The sequence below is a fragment of the Elephantulus edwardii genome, unplaced genomic scaffold (assembly GCF_000299155.1).
Source record: "Elephantulus edwardii isolate Elephantulus edwardi_28Jun2011 unplaced genomic scaffold, EleEdw1.0 scaffold00049, whole genome shotgun sequence".
Taxonomy (NCBI): Eukaryota; Metazoa; Chordata; class Mammalia; order Macroscelidea; family Macroscelididae; genus Elephantulus; species Elephantulus edwardii.
This window is the reverse complement of record NW_006399799.1, coordinates 17,304,940-17,329,809: the sequence shown is the minus strand read 5'-3', so window position 1 is coordinate 17,329,809 and position 24,870 is coordinate 17,304,940. Positions and strand designations below refer to the sequence as shown.

At 44.9% G+C, this 24,870-nt stretch overlaps 2 protein-coding genes and 1 pseudogene across 4 annotated transcripts; 1 reads left to right on the top strand and 2 right to left on the bottom strand.

The window, feature by feature from the left end:
* The first annotated feature begins 3,795 nt into the window (after window positions 1-3,795).
* On the top strand, window positions 3,796-9,267 carry ELOVL1 (ELOVL fatty acid elongase 1). Of its 3 annotated transcripts, XM_006886547.1 has the most exons (9): window positions 3,796-3,887; window positions 5,865-5,876; window positions 6,502-6,548; window positions 6,701-6,891; window positions 7,063-7,143; window positions 7,304-7,360; window positions 8,036-8,141; window positions 8,228-8,364; window positions 8,543-8,764. In XM_006886547.1, exons 1-9 carry the CDS (start codon window positions 3,796-3,798, stop codon window positions 8,762-8,764), a joined length of 945 nt encoding a protein of 314 aa, XP_006886609.1. The 3 variants fall into 3 exon arrangements, with proteins under 3 accessions (XP_006886609.1, XP_006886610.1, XP_006886611.1); XM_006886548.1 differs by lacking the exons at window positions 3,796-3,887; window positions 5,865-5,876 and having other exon boundaries at window positions 6,497-6,548; window positions 8,543-9,267; XM_006886549.1 differs by lacking the exons at window positions 3,796-3,887; window positions 5,865-5,876; window positions 7,063-7,143 and having other exon boundaries at window positions 6,503-6,548.
* Window positions 9,268-9,580: 313 nt separating this feature from the next.
* On the bottom strand, window positions 9,581-14,852 carry CDC20 (cell division cycle 20). The gene is made up of 10 exons (XM_006886546.1): window positions 14,663-14,852; window positions 14,400-14,548; window positions 14,220-14,316; window positions 13,925-14,053; window positions 13,634-13,830; window positions 13,422-13,516; window positions 13,058-13,286; window positions 12,823-12,948; window positions 10,425-10,542; window positions 9,581-9,759 (listed from the first exon to the last, which is right to left on the bottom strand). The coding sequence occupies exons 1-10, from the start codon at window positions 14,841-14,843 to the stop codon at window positions 9,581-9,583; spliced, it is 1,500 nt and encodes a 499-aa protein (XP_006886608.1). The 5' UTR covers window positions 14,844-14,852.
* Window positions 14,853-18,182: 3,330 nt separating this feature from the next.
* Window positions 18,183-18,793, bottom strand: LOC102863346 (annotated as a pseudogene).
* Window positions 18,794-24,870: the final 6,077 nt, after the last annotated feature.

Here is a 24,870-nt window from a genome sequence, read left to right as displayed (position 1 = left end):
GGAAGAAATTGCTTCCTCAGCCCCACTGCTTTGCCCCAGAGGAATTGCTGGTGGACTCAAACCATGGAGAAGCATAGTCTTTGGTTTTAGTAGCACAGCTGCTAACAGCCTATGCTGTGGCACAACTGGTCTGGCCACCAGAGCTCCAGACTGTGACATCAGAGCTCTCCTCGACATATAATAAATAATAATGCTGTTTGTGCTGCTGAGTACAGTCGAGTTAAAACAGACCCTCCAGAGAGTTTTCAGAGGCAGTAAATCACACTAGGCTGCCAGAGCTCCCTATGTATAATAATACAAGGTACTAATTGGAAGGCTTAAGGTCAAGTCTGTGGAGTCAGCTTTGATTAAAGTCTCTAGTGTATACTAGTCAGTAAATATTGAGTCAAAGAATACTGCCAACCAAGGGAATTTTAAGAGGCTTTTGAATTATTTTTCTTCCCACTTGACCTTAGGAAGTACCTAACTTCTTTTTCTTTCTCAATTTGTTCAATATACTCTTTTTTTTTTTTGATGGCCTAGTGGCATCAAACAATAATAACAATGACGACGACAAAGAGAGAGCTACGTTGGCCTAGTGGAAAGGAAGCTATGCTACCAAGCCGAAGGTGGATGATTTTCCTCTGTGGCCCTCGGCCAGGTTCAAATTGTTTTCCTGTCAAACATTCTTCTAGGTGGTATAGCACTGGTCTGTGCATTGCTGTACAGAGGTAACTCGTGGTTGCTGTGATGCTGAAGCCTGCGACAGTGATGTGCCAATCGTGGTAATGGGTACCCATGGTGGACAGTGCTGGCTGGAGCTTCCCGATTAAATCAAGCCTGGAAGCGGGAGGGCATCCACTTCCGAAATGGCTTGCCTCCGGAAACTCTATGTACGAACAGTGCTCAGGCTGTTCCTTCATAGCGTCGCTATGAGTCGTCTACGACTCAAAGGTATCAAACAACAACAGTAACAATAAATAGTGCTGCAATCTTGAAGGCATGCATACAGTTCAAGGCCACCAGCTGCTCTGCGTGAGAAGGATGGGTAATCTCCTCCAGTGAGCTTAACTGCCTCCGAAAACCCCATTAACTGCCTCTGAAAACCCGCTGAAAGGTCAGCTTTGGGCCAGTTCTCACTCTATAGCAAACAACAACTGTTAAAGTCCTTCAGCAAACATTTTTAGAGGGTCACCTGAATGCCAGGCAATGGACTAGGTGTAAGAGATAAAAACTAAGCCAAACCAAAACCAGTTCCATGGAGTTGGTTTTAATTCACGGTGACTCCGCGTGTGCAGATGAGAGCGGCTCCCCTGGTTTCCAGAGCTGTGACCTTGCAGAAGCACATTCCCAAGACTTTTCTTCTGAGAAGCTTCTATAAGCGTTTGCTCCTCCCAGGGACTCCTAGACACAAAAATGCCAAAGACATGGCCCCTGCTGAAAGGAGCTTTTGGTTTGGGAATATAGATAAGCAATCAATTGTAGTGTAATAAGACTTTGGGAATAAAAAGAGGAATCGATTTACTGCCAGAGAAAACTGATTGCATTTTGTTTGAGCCAGGAGACAAGGCTTAGAGGTAAAAAGAGGTTGTGAAAGATGCTGGTATCTTCCAATTAAAAGACAGGTGTAGTGCAGAAGATTGGAAAAGGAAGAGGCCAAGAGACTGGGGCTCAGATAAAGTAGGGCCTTGGTGTACAATATTAAAAATGTTAACTTTTTAGGTTTTTTTTAAAACTTTTTTATCATGGCTTGAGCAAAAGTTAACAAAGCAAACTAATTTTCTATTTAATAATTTAAAATACAATTTTGTCGATGGCATTAATGAAAATTCCTCAGGCTTTAAACTTTTTGAAGAGTTGGCTATTTCTCATTTCTTTCCAGTGGACAAGGCACAGCTGTACTCTGCCTGTGATCTCTTAAAACTTCTGTGCAACCACATCTCACCGTTTAGAAACTATTATTTCTCTTAAGCCAGCTATCCCTTCTTCTCAATTTCCTTATTCTGTTCATATATACACCATTCAAATTCTACATCCTTCTTAATGACAAAGGTGGCAAAGCTTTATCTCATATACTTTGGGCATGTTGTTAGAAGGGTCTGTTCCTTGGAAAGGGACATCATGCTTGGATATAGGTGGAGGGTCAGCGAAAGAGAGGAAGACCTTCAAGTAGCTCGATTGACACAATGACTGCAACAATGGGCTCAAGTGTGTCAGAGATGATAATGGCACAGGGTAGGACAAGGTTCAGATCCATTGTTCACATTGTTGCTGAGTCATACTTGATACATAACAACAGATTCGAAGCACAATTATTGAATCACTCACTATATGCAAAGCACTATTCCAGGTGCTGTTGTAGATGGAATTCATTTCATTAAAATCAAATGCTATCCTCAATAACTCAACCTAGTTGGTGAAAGTAGTGCACAGAAAGCTAGATCGGCAATTAATTGTATGCTGTTGTTGTGTTCCGTTGAGTCTGAACCCATCCGTAGTTGACCCTCCAGCGGCTTTTCACAGGCAGTTAATCACATGGGAGGAGATTGACCCTCTCTCTCCCGGGGAGCAGCTGGTGGTTTTCAACCAAGTGCCTTCAAGCTTGCACCAGAGCGGAGGGGTGTGTGTGTGTGTGTGTTCAGTCATTTTGAGGAAATAACCACACTGCCTGTCTCATCAGTTTACAAACCTTCTGCTACTTCTCCTGTCTCTCCACAAGACCTTCAGCACACTGTAAATCCCATGAGTGCTGGGAAAACCTTTGCTTGGTTTGTTGAAGTGTCACCAGAAATTAACGTGTTATTGTTGTTGTTAGATGCCTCCCGTGGAGTCTTACACATAGTAGGTAGTCAGAAATATTTGGTAAGTAATTGAAGTTTGATTGTATCCACCTCAAAAATCTCCATCGTTTCGCTTCTGCTTTTAGAATAAAAATTGAACTGTTCCGTTTGGTCTGCAAGATGAATTACATTTAACTACAGCCATTTTTGGGGTTTTTTTGGAGATGGGGGCGGTAAGGAGTCGCGCTGCCAATTCAAACGCGAGAGGTTTGGAGTCACCAGTAGCTCGCTGGGAGGAAGATGGGCAATCTCCCCGATTTTACAGCCTCTGAAAACCCGCTGGAAGGTCAGCTTTGATTTGGTTCAGCCTTGAGGACCACGAGAGAGAGCCATGAAGGTCAATTTAGCTAGTGATTTTTGTCTTGGTCACTTGTATTCTTCCGCTTCCATTAGCTAGAAGGCTTATCCATCTATAGCTTCTTAAAGAAGACTTGCATGTCCAGCCGCTCCCTCCAGCCGAGACCTGCTGGCCACCCCACCCAAGTTACCTCTTGGTACCCAATCTCTTCCTGCCCGCCTCTCTGGTCTCACCCCACTAGAAAGCGAGCTCTTTGAGGGAAGAACTGAGCACTGGATCTTTCCCCAGGGTCCCAAGCTGGGCCTGCCACAGACAGAAGTGTTGGCCATATTGGTGGAGTATCGACGGCAGTGGGTTAATCACCAGAGGGCCATTCATGAGGCCATTCAGGGGCTGAATGACAGGAAGCCGGCTGTGCAACTCTGGTGGACCAGGCCGTGGTGGCCTGCCAGAGGCGGGCAGGGCGATGCCAAGGGAAGGGGTGGAGAGCTGGGGCTGGGTGTGCTTCCTGCCCCGGGAGCTGGCGGCCCGCCCTTGCGCCCGCCCCTCGGGTTGAGCGGAGCCGAGCCCAGCCTGGGCTGGACAGCCCCTCCTGCCTCCGGCTGGCGGCCCAATCAGCAGGCGCCCCCCACCCAGCCCGCCCCCTCCCCCTCGGGTGACAGAAAGTCGGCCCAGCAGATGAGGAAGTGGCAGGCAGGCTGGCTCTGGGGACTTCTCTCTGGCACTACTCCCTCTGAGTCTTCCACGACAGCTCGTCTGGCCCCCCACTGGTGAGTCTGACCTTCCACGGGCTCGCCACGTGCCAGAGGCCCCCGCCTGGCTAGCCCGACCAGGCCTTGCCCTGGCCCTGCCCTGCCCTGCCCAGGCTGTGGGCAAAACTGTTCTTGGGGAGAGTGGGTGGGAGGTCCCAGCTCATTGGGGCTGGGCCTTTCCAGCTACCTCCCCCTACCTTCCGCCCCAATTTGCTTAAACATTGGCCTTCCCCCACCCCCTGTGTCTTGTCCCGCTCTGCGGTAACACCTCCCTTTCCCCTTCTTCTCCTCTCCCCGCTGGAGTTGCCTCTCTTCTTTTCCTTTCCATCCATCTTAAAAGGAAGGAAGGAATAGGCTGAGTCCCCCTAACCGGGACACACCCAGGCTTGAAGAGAGGTCTTTCCCAGAAGCCTTGAGCTGCTCTTGATCTCCTTGGTACATTTGTGTGTGGTTGGGGTGGGGAGGAGAAGGGAGCTTGAGAGGTGGTGGTTAGGGAAGAGATAAGGTCCTGGCGGCTCACATGTGTTAGAGAGGAACCATGTGTCAGAGCTGAGTAGGCCCTACCACAGGATAGGCAGCGAACAACAGTCTCAGTGTGAATGAATGAGTGATGACTGTCATTGGCGCTAAGATCCGAGAGATGGAGGCCAGGTGTGTGTCTGAAGCTGATGTGGGCAGTTTTATGTTCAGTCACCTCTAAGTGGTCTATATATGAGTTTATGTCTATAACCACCATAGATCTGTGACTCAACGTGTGTGAGTAAACCTGCCTATGTAACTTCAAGCGGGCGTGGGCCTGAGCGTGCACAAATTGTCCATGGTAAAGTGGGACCTGTGGAAGCGAGTCACCTCTCTGAGGCAGGCAGTGTATTTGCCAGTGTGTGAAAAGTCCAATGAGGAGCAGATTTCATTATCAGGAATATAAGAAACTTGCTGTGTTGAAGACCAGAGGGGTTTGAATGGGTGGTGTGTGAGGAGGAGTTGTTACAGCCAGCAGGAGGTGTGTGTGCTCTCCCAGTGCATATATCCTGAGCACAGGTGAGTTTCTTGTTTTGTGGGTGGAGAGTTGTATGAGAGGCAGATGTGTGTGGAGGACTTGGAGGCTGAGCATACTTCTGGAGAAGCGTGGACTGAGGTGGAGATGTATGTGGAGGAGCACCTGGGAACATGTCCCCAGTGAGCATGTGAGTGTTAAGGGAATGTGGTGGTGGATGTGTCAGTTGGTCTATTTCTTCGCTTAGCTCCCGCACAGGTGGTTTTCTGGATGGAGGGAGCTTGGCTGGCTAGGTGCAAGAAGCTCTTGAGCATCTGCAGCCCTAGATACACAGGGAATGACTTGTCCCTAAGGGGACTGCTGTCTCTGGTCTGAGGCAGAACTTTTGTGTCCCTGGGAGCCCTCCCCCGACATTCCTTTGGTCTTTGAGGGGGAGGGGGCCTAACTTATTAGGACCTCTCCCAAAGGGAGGGGAAGATTCCTGAGACCTCCCCCACTCTCCCACCTCCTCACATACCACTGACTTCCTTGCCCCTCCCTGGGAGGGAAGAGTGCTTATACCCATTCTGAAGTAGGACAGACTGAGACGTTGTAGCTTGTGCTGGCTTGCGTTTTTAACTATTTCCTTTGGGCTGGAGTTGGGGCTGGCTTGGGGAACCCAGAGCCAGAGGAGGGAGTTAGAGCCAGTGGAGGTTTCCAACTTAGAGAATGATGACGGTCACTTAGCGCATCAGACTGGTCCAGGGTGAGTGGGTGGGTGAGTATGGGGGCTTGAGTTGGCTTTCCTAATACTGTTGGGTTGTGATCCCCTAGGCATTGACCTGTGACCTAGACCCACCCTCCATCCCATGTACAGTGCAGCAGGGGTGGGCGGAGGGCGGGGCTGCTGCCAGATCTAGTCAGACAGGTGGAGCCGCCAGGGCAGGAGTCTCAAAGAGCCAGGCTCCCGGAGAGGAAGGGTTCAGCAAGAGCAGAGCACCACGGAGGAGAAGAGAGGAAAGGCCTCTCTCGAGGTGAGAGCCCTGGGGGGGGGGGGGGTGCAGCACAGACTTAGAGAGTTGAGTATCCAAGCAGGTTCCCTGGAGGGTCTCCCAAGTTTGTAAGAGTCTTGGAAGGAACTGGAGGGCCAAGGAGGTGATACCCTGACAAAGTCCTGACAAGGAAGAGGAGTGGCTGAGGGGAAGAGTATGTGGAGATAAGAAATAACAAGAGGTGGGGAGGTTAGATACTCAGCTAGGAAGGGGAGGCACTTCATTGTGGAGATGGGTTTCTAGCTGGGGAGGTCAGATTCTGGGAAAGAAGGACCTTGAAAACAAGAATTAAAAGTTCGCTATTGGAAGAGTGAAGTACACATAGCTGACATCTCTGGAGAGGAGAAGCTGGGGAGAGGAAAGGGCAGAACAAGCCTTCCTAAGCAGGAGAGGATGTGTAGGGAGCAGAGGTCCCTACCAAACTGCCTCTTAGCCAGTACCGTCAACAGTTCTTTGCTCTCACTGTTCTGTCTTTTCAACAATGGAGTGCCAGGTTGGCTGATCTGGTTCTGTGTGTGCTGTTTCTGTGGGTCAGGGGTGGCTTTGGACAGTGCAATGAGTACTGCCTGACACCCGTTCCCCATGCTTCCACAGAGTCCTCAGCCAGGATGGAGTCTGTTGTGAATCTATACCACGAGTTGATGAAGCATGCCGGTAAGATGCTATCCACCAGCTGCTTTCCTGCTCCTTTTCTGGAGTTCCTAAATTAAGGACTTTTTCTGAATGGAGAGTTCCTATGAACCCCATCTAACAGGGATGTTTTTCACCCTGTAACCCTTCTTTACTTCTTTGACCCTTGTTCACAGATCCTCGAATCCAGAGCTATCCTCTGATGGGGTCTCCATTGCTAATGACCTCCATCCTCCTGACCTATGCATACTTCGTTCTCTCACTTGGACCTCGCATCATGGCCAATCGGAAGCCCTTCCAACTCCGTGGCTTTATGATTATCTACAACTTTTCACTGGTGGCATTCTCCTCCTACATTGTCTATGAGGTGGGCCTCAGGGATACCTGTGTGTTAATTCTTGCCTACTGGATATGGGGTGGGGCTCAAGATCCAAAGGATGGCACTCCTTTCTAGTTAAGACTCAGATCCATCTTTTCAGCTAGAGAAGGGGAGGCCTGGGGTAAAGTGACTGGTAGTCTAATCCACACCCCTTCCTAGTTCCTGATGTCTGGCTGGCTGAGTACATACACCTGGCGCTGTGATCCTGTGGACTACTCCAGTCACCCTGAAGCACTTAGGGTAAGTAGGGATTGAGTGTTAGATCATAAGCAACTTGGGAGATAGGAGCACAGGATGACCTATGCTCACTGTCCAGCTTAGGGAGGCTCTCAGAACAGTGCAGGAGTAATAGGGGTTTTGCTTTGTGGGGAGATCTTAAGGCTGTTCTGACTTTTTGCAGATGGTTCGAGTAGCCTGGCTCTTCCTCTTTTCCAAGTTCATTGAACTGATAGACACGGTGAGTACTGTTAGAAAAAATTTGGAGATGTTTGTAGTTATGTGCTGTCAAATCGCTTGCAATTCAGTGATCCATAGTCTGAACCCTGCTCTATCCTGTGCCAACCTTGTCTCTGACGTACCTATTCTCATTACTCCAGTCACTGAATCAGTCTATCTCACTGAGGGTCTTCCTCTCTTGTGCTGTCCCTCCACCCTCCCAAGCATGATGTCCTGCTCCAAGGATTGGTCCCTCCTTGCAACATGTGCACAATGTCAGATGAAGCTTTAGAGTCCTTGCCTCCCAAGGAGCAGGCTGGTTTCACTCTCTCTAGGACAAAACTGTTTGTTCTCCTGGTAGTCTATGGTATATTCAATACTCTTCTCCAACACTACAGCTCAAAGGCATCAGCTTTCTGTCATCCCTAGTCACTGTCCATCTTTCTGATGTATAGCAAGTAATTGCGAAGACTCCTGGATCAGGTGCACCTTAGTCTCCAGACTATCAATATATATCATTTATCTCAGAGTACTGAAGAGTGACAGTGTCAGTCTGGAGGCCATCATCTTCACAGTTACTTGCTATGTGTCAGAAAGCTGGACAGTGACTAGGCATGATAGAGAATTGAAGACTTGCAGTTACACAGCTAGGAATGAGAAGAGACCTTCATTCTGATCCTTCCTCTCCATTTTTCAGGTGATTTTTATTCTTCGAAAAAAAGATGGGCAGGTGACCTTCCTACATGTCTTCCATCACTCAGTACTTCCTTGGAGCTGGTGGTGGGGTGTGAAGATTGCCCCTGGTGAGTGGTGAAGGCCATTGAGAGAAAAGGGTAGACATGGGGACCAGAAACTAATTTCCTGACCCCATGTCATTGCCCACTCACAGGAGGAATGGGCTCTTTCCATGCCATGATAAACTCTTCTGTACATGTCATCATGTACCTGTACTACGGACTATCTGCCCTTGGACCTGTGGCTCAGCCTTACCTTTGGTGGAAAAAGCACATGACAGCCATCCAGTTGGTGAGGAGCCCCCAGCCTGGCCAAAACTTTTCTCAACCCAACATTCCTAGCCTGGATTTTCCCTTAACCCAACCTACTTAACATTTGGCCTCCTTCTTTACCACTTGATGTTTCAGTTTCTTGTTCTACTATTTCTCCAGTTCTCAGTTCCCTCTGACCTTGCCTTTGTCTGTTCTAGATCCAGTTTGTCCTGGTCTCACTGCACATCTCCCAGTACTACTTCATGCCCAGCTGTAATTACCAGTTCCCAGTGATAATCCACCTCATCTGGATGTATAGCACCATCTTCTTTATGCTGTTCTCCAATTTCTGGTATCAATCTTACACCAAGGGCAAGCGGCTGCCTCGTGCACTTCAGCAAAACAAAGCTCCAGGCACTGCCAAGGCCAAGGCCAATTGAGAAACACGGCCTAAGCAGGCGCCCACCTAAGTGCCTCAGGACTGCACCTTAGGCAGCATCCATCAGTGTCCTCCCACCTCCACCTGTGACCAGGGCTTATATGGTCAAGACTGAGTAGGGGACAGGCCCTCCCCTCCCCACAGCTGGTTCACAGAGACTACCGCCTCATCCGCTTCTCCAGGCCAGCCCCAGGGATGTGGCCTCATTGCTCTTCAAAGCTGCTCCAGAGCTGGTGGCTAAAAGGGCTGGACACTTAACCCCCATCTGCCTTAAAGTTGGGGGAGGAGCACTCAGGGCTGGCCCTCACCAGGGCCTTGTGGCCTTTCTTACACTGAAGAGGTCAGCAATAATCTGTCACTATGGACCCAGGCTCCCTCCTTCTCCGCCCCTAAACCAAAGCAGGAGCTTCTTGGCCAAAGGTCAGGGTGGGTGAGGGACCTGGAAATACAGCCTGTGGAGGCTGTTCACTCACTGTCTTAATTAAAAGTGACAGAGGAAACCACTGAGGCTGTGTTTACATGTGTGTAAAGAAGAGGGTGAGGTATAAAGTCCCCGTCCAAAATTGGAGGGGTTCCTGGGGGGTGGGGGGGAACACACACACTTCTAGCTCTGATTGCAGAATGGACCTCCTAGGAAAGCTGATGGGTCACAGTTCATGTGAGAAAGTGAGACATAACTTTATTAGAAAAATTAAAAAAAAAAACAACAAAAAACAAAAAACCAACCAAACAAAAAAAAAAACAACAAAAAAAGCCCACAACACCCCAAAACCAAAAACAAACCACAACCCAACAGTGAAATGATATGGGTCAGTCCTCAGCGGATGCCTTGGTGAATGAGGCTGCTTTTGGCTACACTTGCCTTCTCCCGTTCTCGCCGTCGTACAGGGTCCAATTCAAAGCAGCGCCATAGCCGCAGGGTCTCATCTGCTGCTGCTGATGCCACAGTGGCCCCATCTGGGCTCATGGTCAGATTTAGGACCCGGGCTGTGTGGCCTTGGGTATGAGGAGGAAAACGGTGAGACTGGGGAACCCAAATGTTGACACAGCTCACAGCTGATGGCTACCTATCTTTCTTACGTGTTGGCCATAATGCTTTATTGAGATGTAAAACACCTATCATAAAATTTACCCTTTTAAAGTTTATAACCCACTGGTTTATAGTATTTAGGCAGTCCCCAGGTTACAACAAATAAGTGCTACTTTTTGATATGTCAAAACATCATTATTTTAAAGATGTTTTAGTGTATCTGGAAGTGCTTTCATCTGTTGTTGGTTTTTTGGATTTTTTTTTTATGCACAGAAGGTACAATGTATACTAACACAAATATTTGAGCTTAGATGTGAACCATGCTTAACTGTTTGGAATTACAGATTCAATTTAAAGATTTAGGACCAGATCTCATTTGTAATGTGGTGGCTGATTATATTAACAAAGCTGTATAACCAACTATTACTATTAATTCCATAATACCTGCATTACTCCAAATAGATGTCTCACATCCATCAGCAGTCCCTCTCCATCACCCTCCACTCCACAACTTCCAGGAGCAACTAATCTACTTTGTCCCTTATGGATTTGTGAATGCTAGGCATTTCTTATCAATGAAGTTGTACAGTATGCAGCTTTTTGTAGCTGGCTTCTTTTTCTTTGCACATACCTTTGAGCTCAGCTACCTTAGCCATGGTTGGGTACTTCCAAATAACCAATTGGTTCTGAGCAAATCCATGACCTGAGATGAGCTCCTTATAGTGGGAAGACCAGAGGATAGAGCAGACCTGTGGGGAGGGTGCAGCATGAACATTACACACATAGCCAAGCCTGTTCAAATCAGAACCAAATGCTACATACCCTGCCAAGTGCTATAAACTCTGACCTTAATGATCACAGTCCTTTGAGAAAGTTAAAATTACATTCATTTTATAGATGATAAACCAGGCAGAAAGTTCAGCAAGTTGCCTCAGGACAAGTGCAAGCTATTAGTAGACGAAGAATGCCTCAGGCTAATTGGTTATGGAGCCCATGTTTAAAGATTACAGCCTGTGGAAAGGTGGAAGGAAAAGCTGGTGTGGTTGCTGGAGGACCCCTAGAAAGAGCCTCAAATATCATTCTAATGCATTTGCATTACCGTAGCTGATGGAGAACCACTGCAGCATTTTAAGAGGACAATCACAGATTTATAGCTCAGAAAAACCACTCAGGTCAGAGAGAGGAGGCCAAGTGGCGACCCAGACACAATGCTGGGAAATCAGTGAGGAGACCATTGCAAGGAAGGAAGAGGTTGAGAGAATGGACACATGTGAATGAAATCCTGATGGAAAACTCATAGATCTTGGTGACTAGGTGATGAGGAGGAAAGCTACTAGAAGACTTTTGAAATGTTAGTGTAGGTTTTGATATTCTAAGCAATATGAGGGAGGAAGAATGTTATTTTGAGGGGAAAAGGAGAAATGGCTTCTTCAATCTGAGACATGTTAGGAAGGTGATGTCTATATGATGAGATATCCCACAGATCTTTGGGAAGATAGGTCTGGAACTCATAGGTGAAAGCTGATTTAAGAAAAAGACTTGGACCACAACAAGATAAAGGTAAATAATCCAATAGAAAAATGGGCACAGGATATGAACAGGCATGTCACGGAAGACGACATTCAGATGGCTAACAAGCACATGAAATGCTCAAAATCCCTAGCCCTAAGAGAGATGCAAATTAAAACAACTATGAGATATCATCTCACCCCAGTCAAAATAGCAAAATTTAACAGAACAGCAAGCAACAAATGCTGGCGAGGTTGTGGAGAAACTGGAACCCTGATTCACTGTTGGTAGGAGTGTAAAATGGTACAACCCCAGTGGAAAGCAGTATGGCGCTTTCTCAAAAAGTTGCAAATAGAGATACCATTTGACCCAGCAATTCCACTACTGGGAATATACCCTGAAGAGACCATAGCTGACATCCAAGCAGATATATGCACACCCATGTTTATTGCAGCTTTGTTCACAATAGCAAGGAGTTGGAAACAACCTAAGTGCCCATCAACAAACGAATGGCTAGAGAAGCTGTGGTATATTCGCACAATGGAATACTATGCTGCATTAAAAAACAAGGAACTCATGCAATATTATTCAAAATGGTTGACTCTGGAGAACATTATGCTGAGTGAAATATCCCAGTCACAAAAGGACAAATATTACATGATGCCACTGTTGTAGAATGGGACTGTCCTTGGGGTTGGGGAGAGACTGAGTAAGATGGGTTCAATAATGTATACTGCACTGAAACAGAGGAGGGAGAAAACTGTTTAAAAGAGATATATGACTAGGTACTTCTGTCATCACAGGAGTCTAGAGCGAGGGCTACATGGTGGAGGGGACCTGGGGGAGGGTTTGTAAAACAATGAAAGAATCCTTTCTTTTACTTTTCCATAATTTTTGACTCATGTACTCTAGGTTGCAACACCCCCATGATACATCTTCAAGGATATGAACATGTACGGCCAAGCACAATCAATAAGAGTGCATCTAAATTCCAAAATCAATCTCCATAATAGTCTATGTGTTTCCTACTGCCAAAGGGGTCCTTTAGAGTAGTGAGAGAAGATCTTTACCCTGAAACCCACAGCATCCCTTTTCAGCAGGAAGTAGCTAAGAGAATACGCCATCCCCTTTTCCTTATGAATCAGGGTGAAGTCTCTCTCAGGGAGGAGTGATAGGGAATGGCAAAGGACACACCGACAAAGGAGATTAATCAGAACTGACTTTGACAAGCACTGTGGCAATTGGACAATTAAAACAGACATTCGGATGGCGGGGAAGAAGAACAAACTGGGGAGGAGGGTGGAGAGAATGGTGCGGCAATGAAGGAGTGAAAGCCCAGAATCCCTGTGAATGTTCATTGAAACTAATAAAACTTAATAATAATAAAAAAAAAAAGAAAAAGACTTGGGTATCATCAGACAGACAGTTGGTGAAGCCATTGGAGTAGAGGTGGTTACCTAGCTAGATTATACATATACAGACTAAGAACACATCTGGAAGAGACTAATCGGTAAAACTACCTGAGAATGGGCATCCACGGCATTCAGACAGGCTCCAGAGCAGACATTCCAGATGCGAATGTGTCGATCACTGGTGCCCCCACCTGTTGCCAGGACACTGGACTGCCAGGGACACCAAGCTACAGCCTAGATGAGACAAAGATGGGATCAGTCCAATCCTACCACTCATGTTTCCTCAACAATACCCAGGCTCTGTGTGAGCTTCTGCAGAGACCCTATCCAATCCTGGTCTCACCTTGACAGCTCCTTGATGTTGAGTAAATGTTTGCAGGGGAGCCCAACCACCTTCTCCAGTAGCACTGGGCCACACATTGACGACATTATCATTGCCACCACTGGCCAAATGTCGTCCATCTGGGGCCCAGTGCAGCCCACACACTTCCTGGCTGTGTCCACTCAGTGTGGCTATATGGTGTTCGGCTACTCGGACATCATGGTGGTGGATGTGGCCAGAGCGCGAGCCACTGGGGAAAGGAAAAAGGAAATTCCAGATTCTTTAGCAGAGTGACACACAATCAAGTCCAAACCACTCCAGTCTAGAGGTGCCCAGTCATGGGGAGAGTGGGCAAATATCACAGAGGTCTCACCCCACCACTGACCTGGACAGGATATAGCTGTTCCAACTAAGGGCGCCTACTCTGGCAGAGTGACTGGTCATATTTCGAAGCCGTTTCTGCTGCTGCACGTCCCATAACTAGAGGCAGAGAAGAACACTAGGATCAGAGATTAGGATATGGCATTAACATCTCCAGCTCAGCAAAGAACTCTGGGTCTAGTGGCAACAGTGCTTCAGGATAGGGACAACTCTTACCTGGACCTCAGCATTACTGGTGCCCACAGCCAGATAGCTGCCCTCTTTGATCCAGGCCACCGAGGATATATATTCTCCAGGATGTTCCATTTGTAGCAGCTGCAAAATGTCACCAGAGCTGGCATTCCACAAATATACACTATTGTCCAGTGCCACAGCCAATACATTCCCAGAGCTCCAGTCCACAAGATTCAGGTCTGCCGGAGGAGGAAAGGGATGAGCATGAGCACCGTTGCTTTTCTCCAGACCCTCTTGATCCATCCATAAGGTAAAGATAAAGTTACACTTAACAGTAGTCATTCCGAATTTCAGGAGCATCCAGAATCCGATCTGGCAGGGAAGGAATGTAACGGCAGGTCTTCCGGCTGGAGCCAGGTGTGGCCTTTTGGCTATAAAGTACTTTCAGTTGGTTCTGGTAACCTGCAGCAACAAGAGTGGGTCCAGAATATTGGAAGATTGACACCTCTGTTCCTAATCTAAAGGTCAGACTTGTTTGTTTCCTCTTGTTCTTGGTTGGGAAGAACAAACTGGCATCTTTCCTCAGTCAGAGCATGATACATCCCTCCATCACTCCTTCAGCTCTTACCTTCTTGGACATTCTGGGGTTTCCCACTGAGCCGAAGGATCTTGGCTTCCTCTACATCAAAACCGTTCAAGTTCAAGGCCCAGGCTTTCTGACGCTCCTGACATATAATGGTGGTGGTGAGGCAGGATGACATAATAAATTCGAGTCCGTTTCCCAGCCTCCATCCCTCTGGGTACATACCTTCTTTGTGGGCGTCTGGTTGTCTTCAGGTTGGTTCTCCTTGCTCAGGAGGAAACTGGCCACTTCCATCTGGGAAGCACTACGGTGGGGGATATATCGATCACCACCAGCTTTGCAGGGAGTGATCTGAACTTTGGAGCTGGATTTGCCTGGAGTAGGTGGGGGAGAGAGGTTAAGACTCTGATCAGGATCCCAGCGTTGGAAGAATGGGGCTGCCCTCTGCCCTTCCCTCTCCCTCCACGTCCGACTGCACCCTAACTCACCAGGAGTTCGGCCTGGAGTCCTGCCCACGCTGTGGGATCGGTTGGCAGCCCGCATGGGCGAAGGGGTCGGCCCCGCCGTTTCCTTCGCTTTACGCTGCCAGCGAGCTGGAGGTGCATTGGGGATGGGTGCGTCTAGCTGAAGCAGAGTGTGCAGGTCACTCTCAAACACAAAATGCGCCATGGGAGTCCTTGGAGGTGGGACCCACCAAGGGTTCTGGAGAAAGAGGGCCAACAGGGCTCAGCAGGCGCGAGGAGCCTGCATCCCCAGCCAGCCACGCCGAGCCACCCCGTACCCCATCCTGGCCTAGAAACCCCAGGCCGCAGACCACCCCGGCTCGCTTCAGCAACTTCTCACTGACCTTTCGAAAGCAGCCTGCGCACCACGACCGCCCTTGACGATTCTGGCCAGGATTCTTAAACTCTGCGCTCCCGGGACTCATTGGCTCCTTCAAAACCAACCGTCGCAACTGTCACCATCGCCTATTGGTCTCTATGGCGCAGGAGGCGGGTCTTCCGGCTCAAATCAGCACTCTCACGAGAGTCCAGCCGCAGAATGTGATTTTAAGGGTGAACTGAGTTTAAAGCCCATTTTGGGTGTTGTTGTTGTTGTTGTTGTTGTTGTTGTTGTTATTATTATTATTATTATTATTATTATTAAATAACAACAACAAAAACTTCCCAGAAAATTGATGTTTCAGGGAAGCTGGGAAGGTGGAGCAGGGTGGAGCTTGCAATGCGCTCGCATTCTCGAGCCTCGTCCTTTCATTCTTTAGGTTCCCCTCACCCACTGCGAATGATCCTGTTAGGCTTCTGGTGTCTAAGGATCTATCTGTAAGCAAAGAAAAATCCTATGTCAATCATATGTACACAAATGTAGAACTCGGTGGAGTGACGTGAGAAAAAAAGAAAATGGTTGTGAGTGCCCGGCGCACAGGGATGGGACAAGGGGAAGAGATTAGAAAACATTTCCTCTGGCCACAAACTGGGACACAGTGTAACCTGAAGGCTAGTTCTGAGACCTAATTGTAGTACATCCTATTTGCTTGGTGCCTCAAGGGAACTCAGGAAGAAAGGGGTTTTGTTTATTTTGTTTACAAACGGAATATGAAATTAATTCCTAGAGATGAAGAAAAAGATACTCCCACTATAAACACAAAAATGGATTTAAAATTTTCACCTATATGTGAAATCTAAAACTAAAATTAGATGTTTTTAAAAATGTTTGTTTTGGGAATAGAATGAATAGACAACACTGTAATAGATTAGGATAAGGGAAGATCAGTCTGAAAGGATGGATGATCAGAAAATATGTGCTTTATAATTAACTGTAATAGGAAATGCTTAATTGATCTAGCTGGAGGGGAGAGGAAAGAAAGAAGAAGAAAATATGAGAATAAGGGAAGGTTTACTTACAGATAGAAATAACTGCAGAGGTTTGACTGGCAGAGACAGGAGAGGAGGGAAAGTAAGCAGGGATTAAATACCGTGGAGTGGACTATGATTCATAGTGATCTGAACCTTGCTCTGTTCTGTGCTATCTTCATCATATATGGTGTTTTTAAGCTCATCATTACAATCACGTTGTCAATCCATGTCATTAAGGATCTTCCTCTTTTATGCTGACCCTCCACTTTTTTAAGCATGATGTTTTTTCCCAAGGACTGGTCCCTTCTAACAACATGTCCAAAGTATGTGAAATTAAGTGTCACCATTCTTGCCTCAAAAGAGTACCCTGGTTGCACCTTTTTCAAGTCGTATTTGCTCTTTTGGTAATTCACGGATATTCAACACTCTTCTCCAACACCACAACTCAAAGGCACCAATTCTACTTCTTTCATCCTTTAATACACAAAGCAAGTAATTAGAAAGACCATGGCTTGAATTAGAAATCTTTGCTCCTCAGCACTTTAGACAAGTCCACGACAGCAGGTTTTCCCAATGCAACACATCTTTTAATTTCTCAACAGCTAGGACCAAGGGTCTTGAATGCAGATCCAAGTAAAATAAAAACATTGACAACTTTAGTCTTTTCTCCACCTAATATGATATTGCCTATTATATTAGTTTAATGGGGAAGATTTTCATTTTCTTGATGTTGAGAGATAATCCTTATAGAAGGCTATAGTCCTTAATTTTCTGCAGCAAGCTTCTCAAGTCCTCCTCTCTTTCATCATTAAGGCTGTGTCATCTGCATAATACAAGTTGACAAGTGTTCCTCCAATACTGATGCCACATTTCCCCCCATATAGTCTACCTTCTTGAATGATACAACTTGAATGGGTATGATCAACCTTTGTTGATTTTAAACTATACAGTGTTCCCTTGCTCTGTTCAGATAACAGCTTCTTGGTCTAGGTATAGGTTTTGCATTAGCACAATTAAGTTGTCTGAGATTCCCATTCTGCTCAATGCTGCTGAAGTCTCTATATTGTTAGGTGCCATTGAGTCTAGTACAATGACCCACAATGACCCTGTGAACAGATCTGAACCCTGTCTTGTCCTGTGCTATCCTCACAACCCCTCATACACTTAAGCCCGTTACTGTGTAATCCATCTGGTTGAGGGCCTTCTTCTCTTTCACTGTCCCTTCACCTTCCCAAGCATGATGCCCCTCTCCAAAGAATAGCTTCTACTGGCAACATGCCTAAAGTATGTGAGATGAAGCTTTATCATTTTGCCTCCAAGAAGCACTCTTTAGAGTGTCTTTAGAGAAGGCTAAACCTTCTCTAAGACATATGTGTTTAACCTTTTAGTAGTCCATGGGATATTTATTACTCTTCCCTAACACCACAGTTCAAAGTCATCAAGTTTTCTTCTGTCTTCCTTATTCATTGTCCAGCTCTCAGCAGCATAGTAAGTAACTGAACATACTGTGACCTGAAAAAACACACCTTAGTCCTCAAACTAACATCATGGCTTCTCAATAATTTGGAGAGGTCTTTGACTGCAAACTTTCCTAGTACATTATGTCTCCTGATCTCCTGACTGCTGGTACAAGGTGTATTGACTGTGGATCCAAGTAATAGGAAGTTGTTGACAGTTTCCATATTTTCTCCACTTATAATGATGTTGCCTATAGGTTCAGTGCTGAGAATTTTTGTTTTCCTAACATTCAGATACAATATGTTTTGAAGGCTGCAGTGTTTGATTTTCTGCAGCAACCACTTCAAGTCCTCCTCACTTTCAGTAAGTAAGGTTATGCCATCTGCATAATGAAATTTATTGATGGATCTTCCTCCAGTTCTGATGCCATATTCTTTTTCATAGAGTCCAACTTCTTGAATAATTTGCTCAGCATACAGACAGAAGAGATATGGAAGAAGGATACAACCCTGATGCATACCTTTCTAAACTTTAAACCATGTAGTGTCCCCTTACTCTGTTTGCATAAGCAGAGTCTAGATATAGGTTTCACATGAGCATGATTAAGTGTTTTGGGGTTTCCACTATTGTTTTTTTTTTTAAGTTACTTTTAAAAGAAACATTTTTAATACATGTGCTAAAATGGGAGGGAGGAGATTTATTTGCCTTTCTGTACCTTGATTTTCCTCAGATAGAATCCCAGTTCCTTGCCCTCTAGCACATAACCATCAGCACAGCCACACTGGCCTGGCCTGGAAGGGACACATGTAAAAGCTTGCTCTGTTGGAACTGCTCCTCTAGAAGACTGCTCATTTTTTCCTTTCATTGTATTTTTTTCTGATTTTTTTGTCATCGCTTTTTGTTTAAAATCTCTTCCTCCTCAGGAGTCAGCTTGGCTCCCTTCTTGTGACCGAGGGGTAGCACATAGTGGGATTCGTACCACTGGCGGTACAGTGTGCTGTCAATGAGCACGATGCAGTTTTTCACCAGGGTCTTGTTTCGGACCAGTTCATTATTGGGGGCATTGTAGACAACACCAATAATCCTTGCTTTTTGAGCACAGCATTCAGAGCCCTAGGAGATGTTCCCACACCCAGTCTTAGGGCATGGTACGTCTTGTCTTCATTCATGAACCATGTGTATATGGCAGGGGCCAATCTTATTGTTGAAAGTTGGGCATCCCAGCTTGTACTTCCGCTTCTTGTGGTAGGGCTTTCTCTTGCCTGGGGTCTTGCGGCACTTGTGCCAGTTGTCCCGGGAGATGCCCATCATACAGTGCTGCCTGGAAAGAGCTCCACCGTTGTTAAGGTTAGCCATAATTTGTTATGATCTATACAGTGAAATGACTTTGTGCTTGACTTTGCACATAAAGTTTCACTGTCCTTCCCTCTGAGAAACTTTATCCAAGACTTATTAATTCTTTCTCTTGGCTGTCCATGAGATATTTAGTGCTCTCCTTCAGCACTACAACTCAAAGACATGGATTCTTCATCTGTCGTCTATTCTCTGCCCAACTCTCAGATGCACAGAAAGTAATTGAAAAGACCATAGCTTGGAACAGGCACAACTTGTCTTTTGTAGTTTTTTTTAATTAATATTTTTATCATTCATATACATTGTGTTTCATGCATGTACATTATGTTTTAGACAATCTTTTATTTACATTATATTTTTTTTTCTATTATTTTGTGTGCGTGTACCGTCAAATCAGATCTGACTGGTACAGGAGGATATTGCGCCTCCTTCTCCGGCAGAGCATCTGATGGATTCGAACCGTGTTCCTCTGGGATTGCAGTGCAGCATCTTGCCACTAGGCCACCAGAGCTCCCTTATTTACATTATATTTTGTCCATGTATATTATGGGGTTTCCCCCTTACAATCATCTCCCTAATCACCCTTATATTCATGAAAAGCCAGCTACTTCATCATACCTTATGCCCTAATATCCCCCTTTTAGATATCCCATTTCTGATTTATATCTTCCTACCAAACCAGCATATCTCTTATGCTGAAGAATCCTCTGTTCAATTAGGAAACTTTGGGCATCTTCATCCACAAGCAAAATCTAGTCCAGAGCAACCATCAGTTTGTAGCAATTGACTCTAGTTCACAGCATGGATCATCTGCTCTTTATCTGGTTGGGTTCTGGACCTTAGTCTTTAAACTGACATCCTTCCTCTTCAGCACTTTGGAGAGGTTCCTGATTGCTGACTTTCCCAATGCAATATGCCTTTTGTTTTCCTGACTGCTGGTATCAAGGTTGTGGATTGTGGGTCGAAGTAAGATGAAATCACTGAAAATATCTATTCTCCATCTATCATGATTTTTCCTGTTGGCTCAGTGGTGAAGATTTTTTCCTTGATATTGAGATGTAATCCATACTAAAGTCTGTAGTCCTTATGTTTTGCATTAAATGCTTCAAATCGCCCCTATATTGTTATTGTGTACCACTGAATCAGAACTGATGCATAGGTGACTTTCCAGCAGGTTTTCAGAGGCAGTAAATTGCACAGAAGGAGATGGCCCTTCTTTCTCCTATAGAGTAGCTGGTGGATTTGAACTGTGTGCCTTTGGATTGGCAGTGCAGCTCCTCACCACTAGACAACCAGAGCTCCCACATGAAAAGATACTCATTGCATTAGCTATTAGAGAGATTCAAATCAGAACTAGATATTATTTCATTCCTACTAGGATGGCTAAGATATTAAAAACAAGCAAACATTACTGGAAGTGCTTGCTAGGGCAATACAACAAAAGAAGGAAATAAAAGACATCCAGATCAGCAAAGAGATGGTTAAACTGTCGCTATATGCAGATGATACACAGAAAACCTCAAGGATTCAAGAAAAAAACTGTTAGAGCTAGTAGGCCAATTTAGTAGAGTGACAGGATTTAAGATCAATATACAAAAATCAGTCGGATTCCTCTACAGTAACAAAGAGAACTTAGAGAAGGAAACCAAGAAAACAATACCATTTACATTAGCCAACCACAAATTGAGATACTTGGGAGTGAACCTAGCTAGAGATACAGTAGACCTATACAAAGAAAATGACACAACATGCCTGTGAAACACAATGAAAAGACCTAAAGAAATGGAAAAATATGCCCTATTCATGGATAGGAAGACTCAATATCAGGAAAATGACAATCCTACCAATAGGAATCTACATGTTCAACACAATCCCAATCCAGATACCAAAATCTTTTTTCAAGGAGATTAAAAGGGAAAGTGTCAAAATTATTTGGAGATGCAAGAGACTTCAAATAAGCAAAACACTTTAGAAAATAAAAAATGAAGTGGGAGGCATAGCACTCCCTGACCTCCAAACCTACTACATAGTGGTAGTAACCAAGACAATGGTGGTACAATGACAAACACATAGACCAGTGGAACAGAATTGAGGACCCAGAAATAGACTCAGCTATCTGTGGTCAACTGATATTTGACAAGGAAACCAAACCTATCAAATGGGGAAATGACAACCTTTTCAACAAATGGTGTTGGCAAAACTGGACTGCTACCTGCAAAAAGCTGAAACAGGATCCACATCACACACCATTCACAAAAATCAACTCAAGATGGATCAGAAATCTGGAAGTAAAGCCCTGAACCATAAAGTTCATAAGGGACAAACTGGGGTCGATCTTAGATGGCCTACTTTATGGTATAAAGAGACTGCCAAATACAGCCAGAAATGCACAGTCTGAAGAGGATAAAATTGATTAATGGGACCTTCTAAAGATTAAATCTCTGTGCACATAAAAAACATTTTCCAACAGAGTGAAAAGAAAACCTACTGACTGGGCAAAAACATTTGGCAATACCATTTCAGACAAGGACCTCATATCAGAAGTTTACAGAATTCTATAGGGCCTCCACAAGAAGAAGACTGATCACACAATTACAAATGGGCAAAAACACACACAGAATTTTCATAGAGGAAGATATTTAATGAGCAATATACACATGAAGAAATGCTCCACATCACTGGCAATAAGAGAGATGCAAATCAAAACCACAAGGAGATACCATCTCACTTCAGTAGCAGTGGCAAAGTTTAACAGGACAGCAAGTCATAAATGTTGGAGAGGGTATGGAGACATAGGAACTCTTATGCATTATTGGTGGGATTGTAAAATGGTACAATCATTCTGGAAGGCAATTTGATACTTCCTTAAAAAGCTGAACATGAAAATTCCATATGACCCAGCTATTCCACTGTTTGGAATATATTCCAAGGAAATGAGAACTGAGGCACAAACAGAAACTTGTACACCAATGTTCATAGCAGTGTTATTCACCATCACAGGAATATGGAAACAGCCCAAATGTCCAACCATAATTGAATGGATTGCGAAATTATGGTTCACACCATGGAATACTATGTAGCATGCAGGAACAATGATTTTGAAACTCACTACCTAATTTGGGAGGGATTAGAGAGCATTATGCTGAGTTAACTCAGTTCTTTAAGGACAAATACTATATAAGACCATTATTGTATAACACATATGAGGATCTTAAGGGGGAGTGGGGGAGAACAGAGGGATGAGGATGGATGGGGGTGGTGTAGGATAGGGTGGGGAGGTGGTTAATCACAGGGTTGCACAATCTGCTAGATGGAGGAAGGAGTGGATAAAGAAAATGGGAAAGATCCGATGTGGAAAAACAATGTATACAAACTTTGTAAGTAAACCAGTATATTTGAAAACAAAACAAAACAAACAACCCACCCAAACCCACAAACAAGAAAACAACCAGAAAATAAGAAATGATGAGGATATGAGGACACTGGAACCTTTATCCATTGCTGGTTATTATTGTTAGGTGCCATTGAATTGAGTATGGCTCACAGCAACCATATGAATAACAGATCTGATTATTGCTGTATCCAGCACCTTCTTCACAGACCCTGAAATAGCTCATTATTAGAGTTACTGTGTCAATCCATCTTGTTGAGAGTCTTCATATCTTTCTCTGACCCTCTACTTTTTTTCAGTATGATGTCTTTTTTTCCAAGGGGTGGTCCCTCTGGCAACATGCTCCAAGTATGTGAAATGATATTTCATCATGCTTGGCTCTAAAGAGCACCCCAGTTGCACATTCTCTAAGACAGACTTGTTTGTTCTTTTGGCAGTCCATGAAATATTCAGTATTCTTCTCCAATGCCATAATTCAAAGGTAACAGTTCTTCTGTCATCTTTATTCATTGTATGGCTTTTACTTGTTGCATAGGAAACAAGTGAAAATACCATGGTTTGGATCAGGCACACCTTAGTCTTTGCTCTTGAGCACATTGGAAAGATCCTTGACAGCATGTTCTTCCAGTGGAGCACATCTTTTGATTTCTTCACTGCCGTTATCCTGGTGGTTGATTGTGGGTCCAAGTGAAAGGAAGTCCTTGAAAAATTCAGTCTTTTCTCTGTCATGATTATGCCTATTGGTCCAGTGGTGAGGATTTCTGTTTTCTTTATGTGGACATGTTACCCACATTGAGGGCTGTAGTATTTGATCTTATGTAACTAGTGCTTCAGGATCTCTTTACATTGTGCAAACTGCTAAAAGAACAAACAAGTAAGAGTGAAACCAGGGTGCTCTTTAGGGGCAAACATGGTGAAACATCACCTCACACACTTTGCACGTGTAATGAGGAGGGATTAGACTTTAGAAAAAGACCTCATGTTGGGAAAGTTGGAGAGTCAGAGAAAGAGAAGACTCTTAATGAGATGGATTGCCCCAGTGACTGAAAACAATGAGCTATATGTACAGCAGAGATTGTGGGGATTGTGCAAGATCGGGCACTATGTCCTGTTGTACACGGGCTTGCTAATAGTAGAAGGTGACTTGATGGCACCCAATAACAACACAATAATAATAACAACCTAGATTGCTCTGAAGAGACGATTTTTAAAATTTTAGACAATTCTGGCAAGGGTTCAGAGATGGTAAGGGCTGGAGTTGGCATAGAGAATGAGAAGTACTGGGGCAGAAATGGCAGCAGCAAAACCAGGAGATTGATGTGATATGGAACAAGAAAAGATCCACAAAGCAAGACACCATGTGGCATCTTGAGACATTTGTCAGGAGTGTTAGACTTGCTGATCTACAGACCGAGAAAACTGGACACCATCAGATTGAGACTTACTGGTAGAGTAAGGTGCCTTCGGGAAGAGCTAAAGAGCTTTGTAACATTTTCCTGGGCTGAGTAAAAGCTCATTTGATCTCTTCTAGAAACCAAGAACCAGAAAGTAAAAGATGAAGAGATGGGAAGAATAGGAAACTGCCTTAGTCCCAAAGGATATAGATGCAATTTATGGGCTCTTAAAATATGAGGATTCTAGGATTTCTGAGGGTAGGGCCTCAGCCTCCTCCTACATTTCAAAGGATCCTATCTTCACCAGTGTGAACCTCAACTCAGTTCCAGTGTCTGGGTTCCTACTCATGGGGTGTTGGGGCATAGAATAGGATTAATTTCCCAAGGCTGAAGGAGTAGAACTGCCAGGCTTAAATGACAGAAGAATGGGGCTCGTTGAGACAGAAAGGGTGGAATGGCCACTCAAGTTGGTTTAAGAGAATGGGGAGTAGAGTTGCTGTCTTGATGTGTCTGGAGGGCAGAGCTGAAGCCTAGGTCCAAGATGCCTCCACCTAGAATCCAGAGGGCATGGACAACACAACACCCAGGGGTAAAGGACAGGCCACTACCTACATTTCTTAGAGAACAGAAGATTGTTTTCAGGCCTTGAGAGCTAATGGAAATTGTTCTACTGGGCTTTTGTATTCTCTTCAAACTTGGTTGGTATAGTTATGCTTTCTGTCCCTTTATTGCTGTTGTTGAGTACCATCAAGTCGGGACTGACCCATAGCTGAGCCCCAGTGGGTTTTCAGAGGCAGTATATTGCATAGGAATTGCATTCCTTCCCCACCCACCCCCAAAACAGAGCAACTGGAGGATTTGAATTACATGCCTTCAGGTGGCAGGTCAACTCCTTACCATTAGACTACCAGAGCTTTTCCATTTGTTATAGAAAAGTCTGGCTTGAGCATGTCTCACCAGTGCATTGTGGAAGCAGATAAGTTATATTCTAGAGTCACAGATGAAGAATTTTGTACTAGGAAGAAATTTGGAGTTGGAGTTGAATAAGACTTTTGATAGTATGATGGGGTGAGTATGTTTTACATGTGGCAAGTACATGCAATTTGGGCCCATTTTGTTATGGGTTGAATTGTGCCCCTCCCTCCAAAAATATGTGTTAACTTGATCCTCTCCTTTTGTGAGCTGATGTAATTATCAGATATATTTTTTTAAAAAAATTATTATTAATTTAAATGAAAATTTACAGA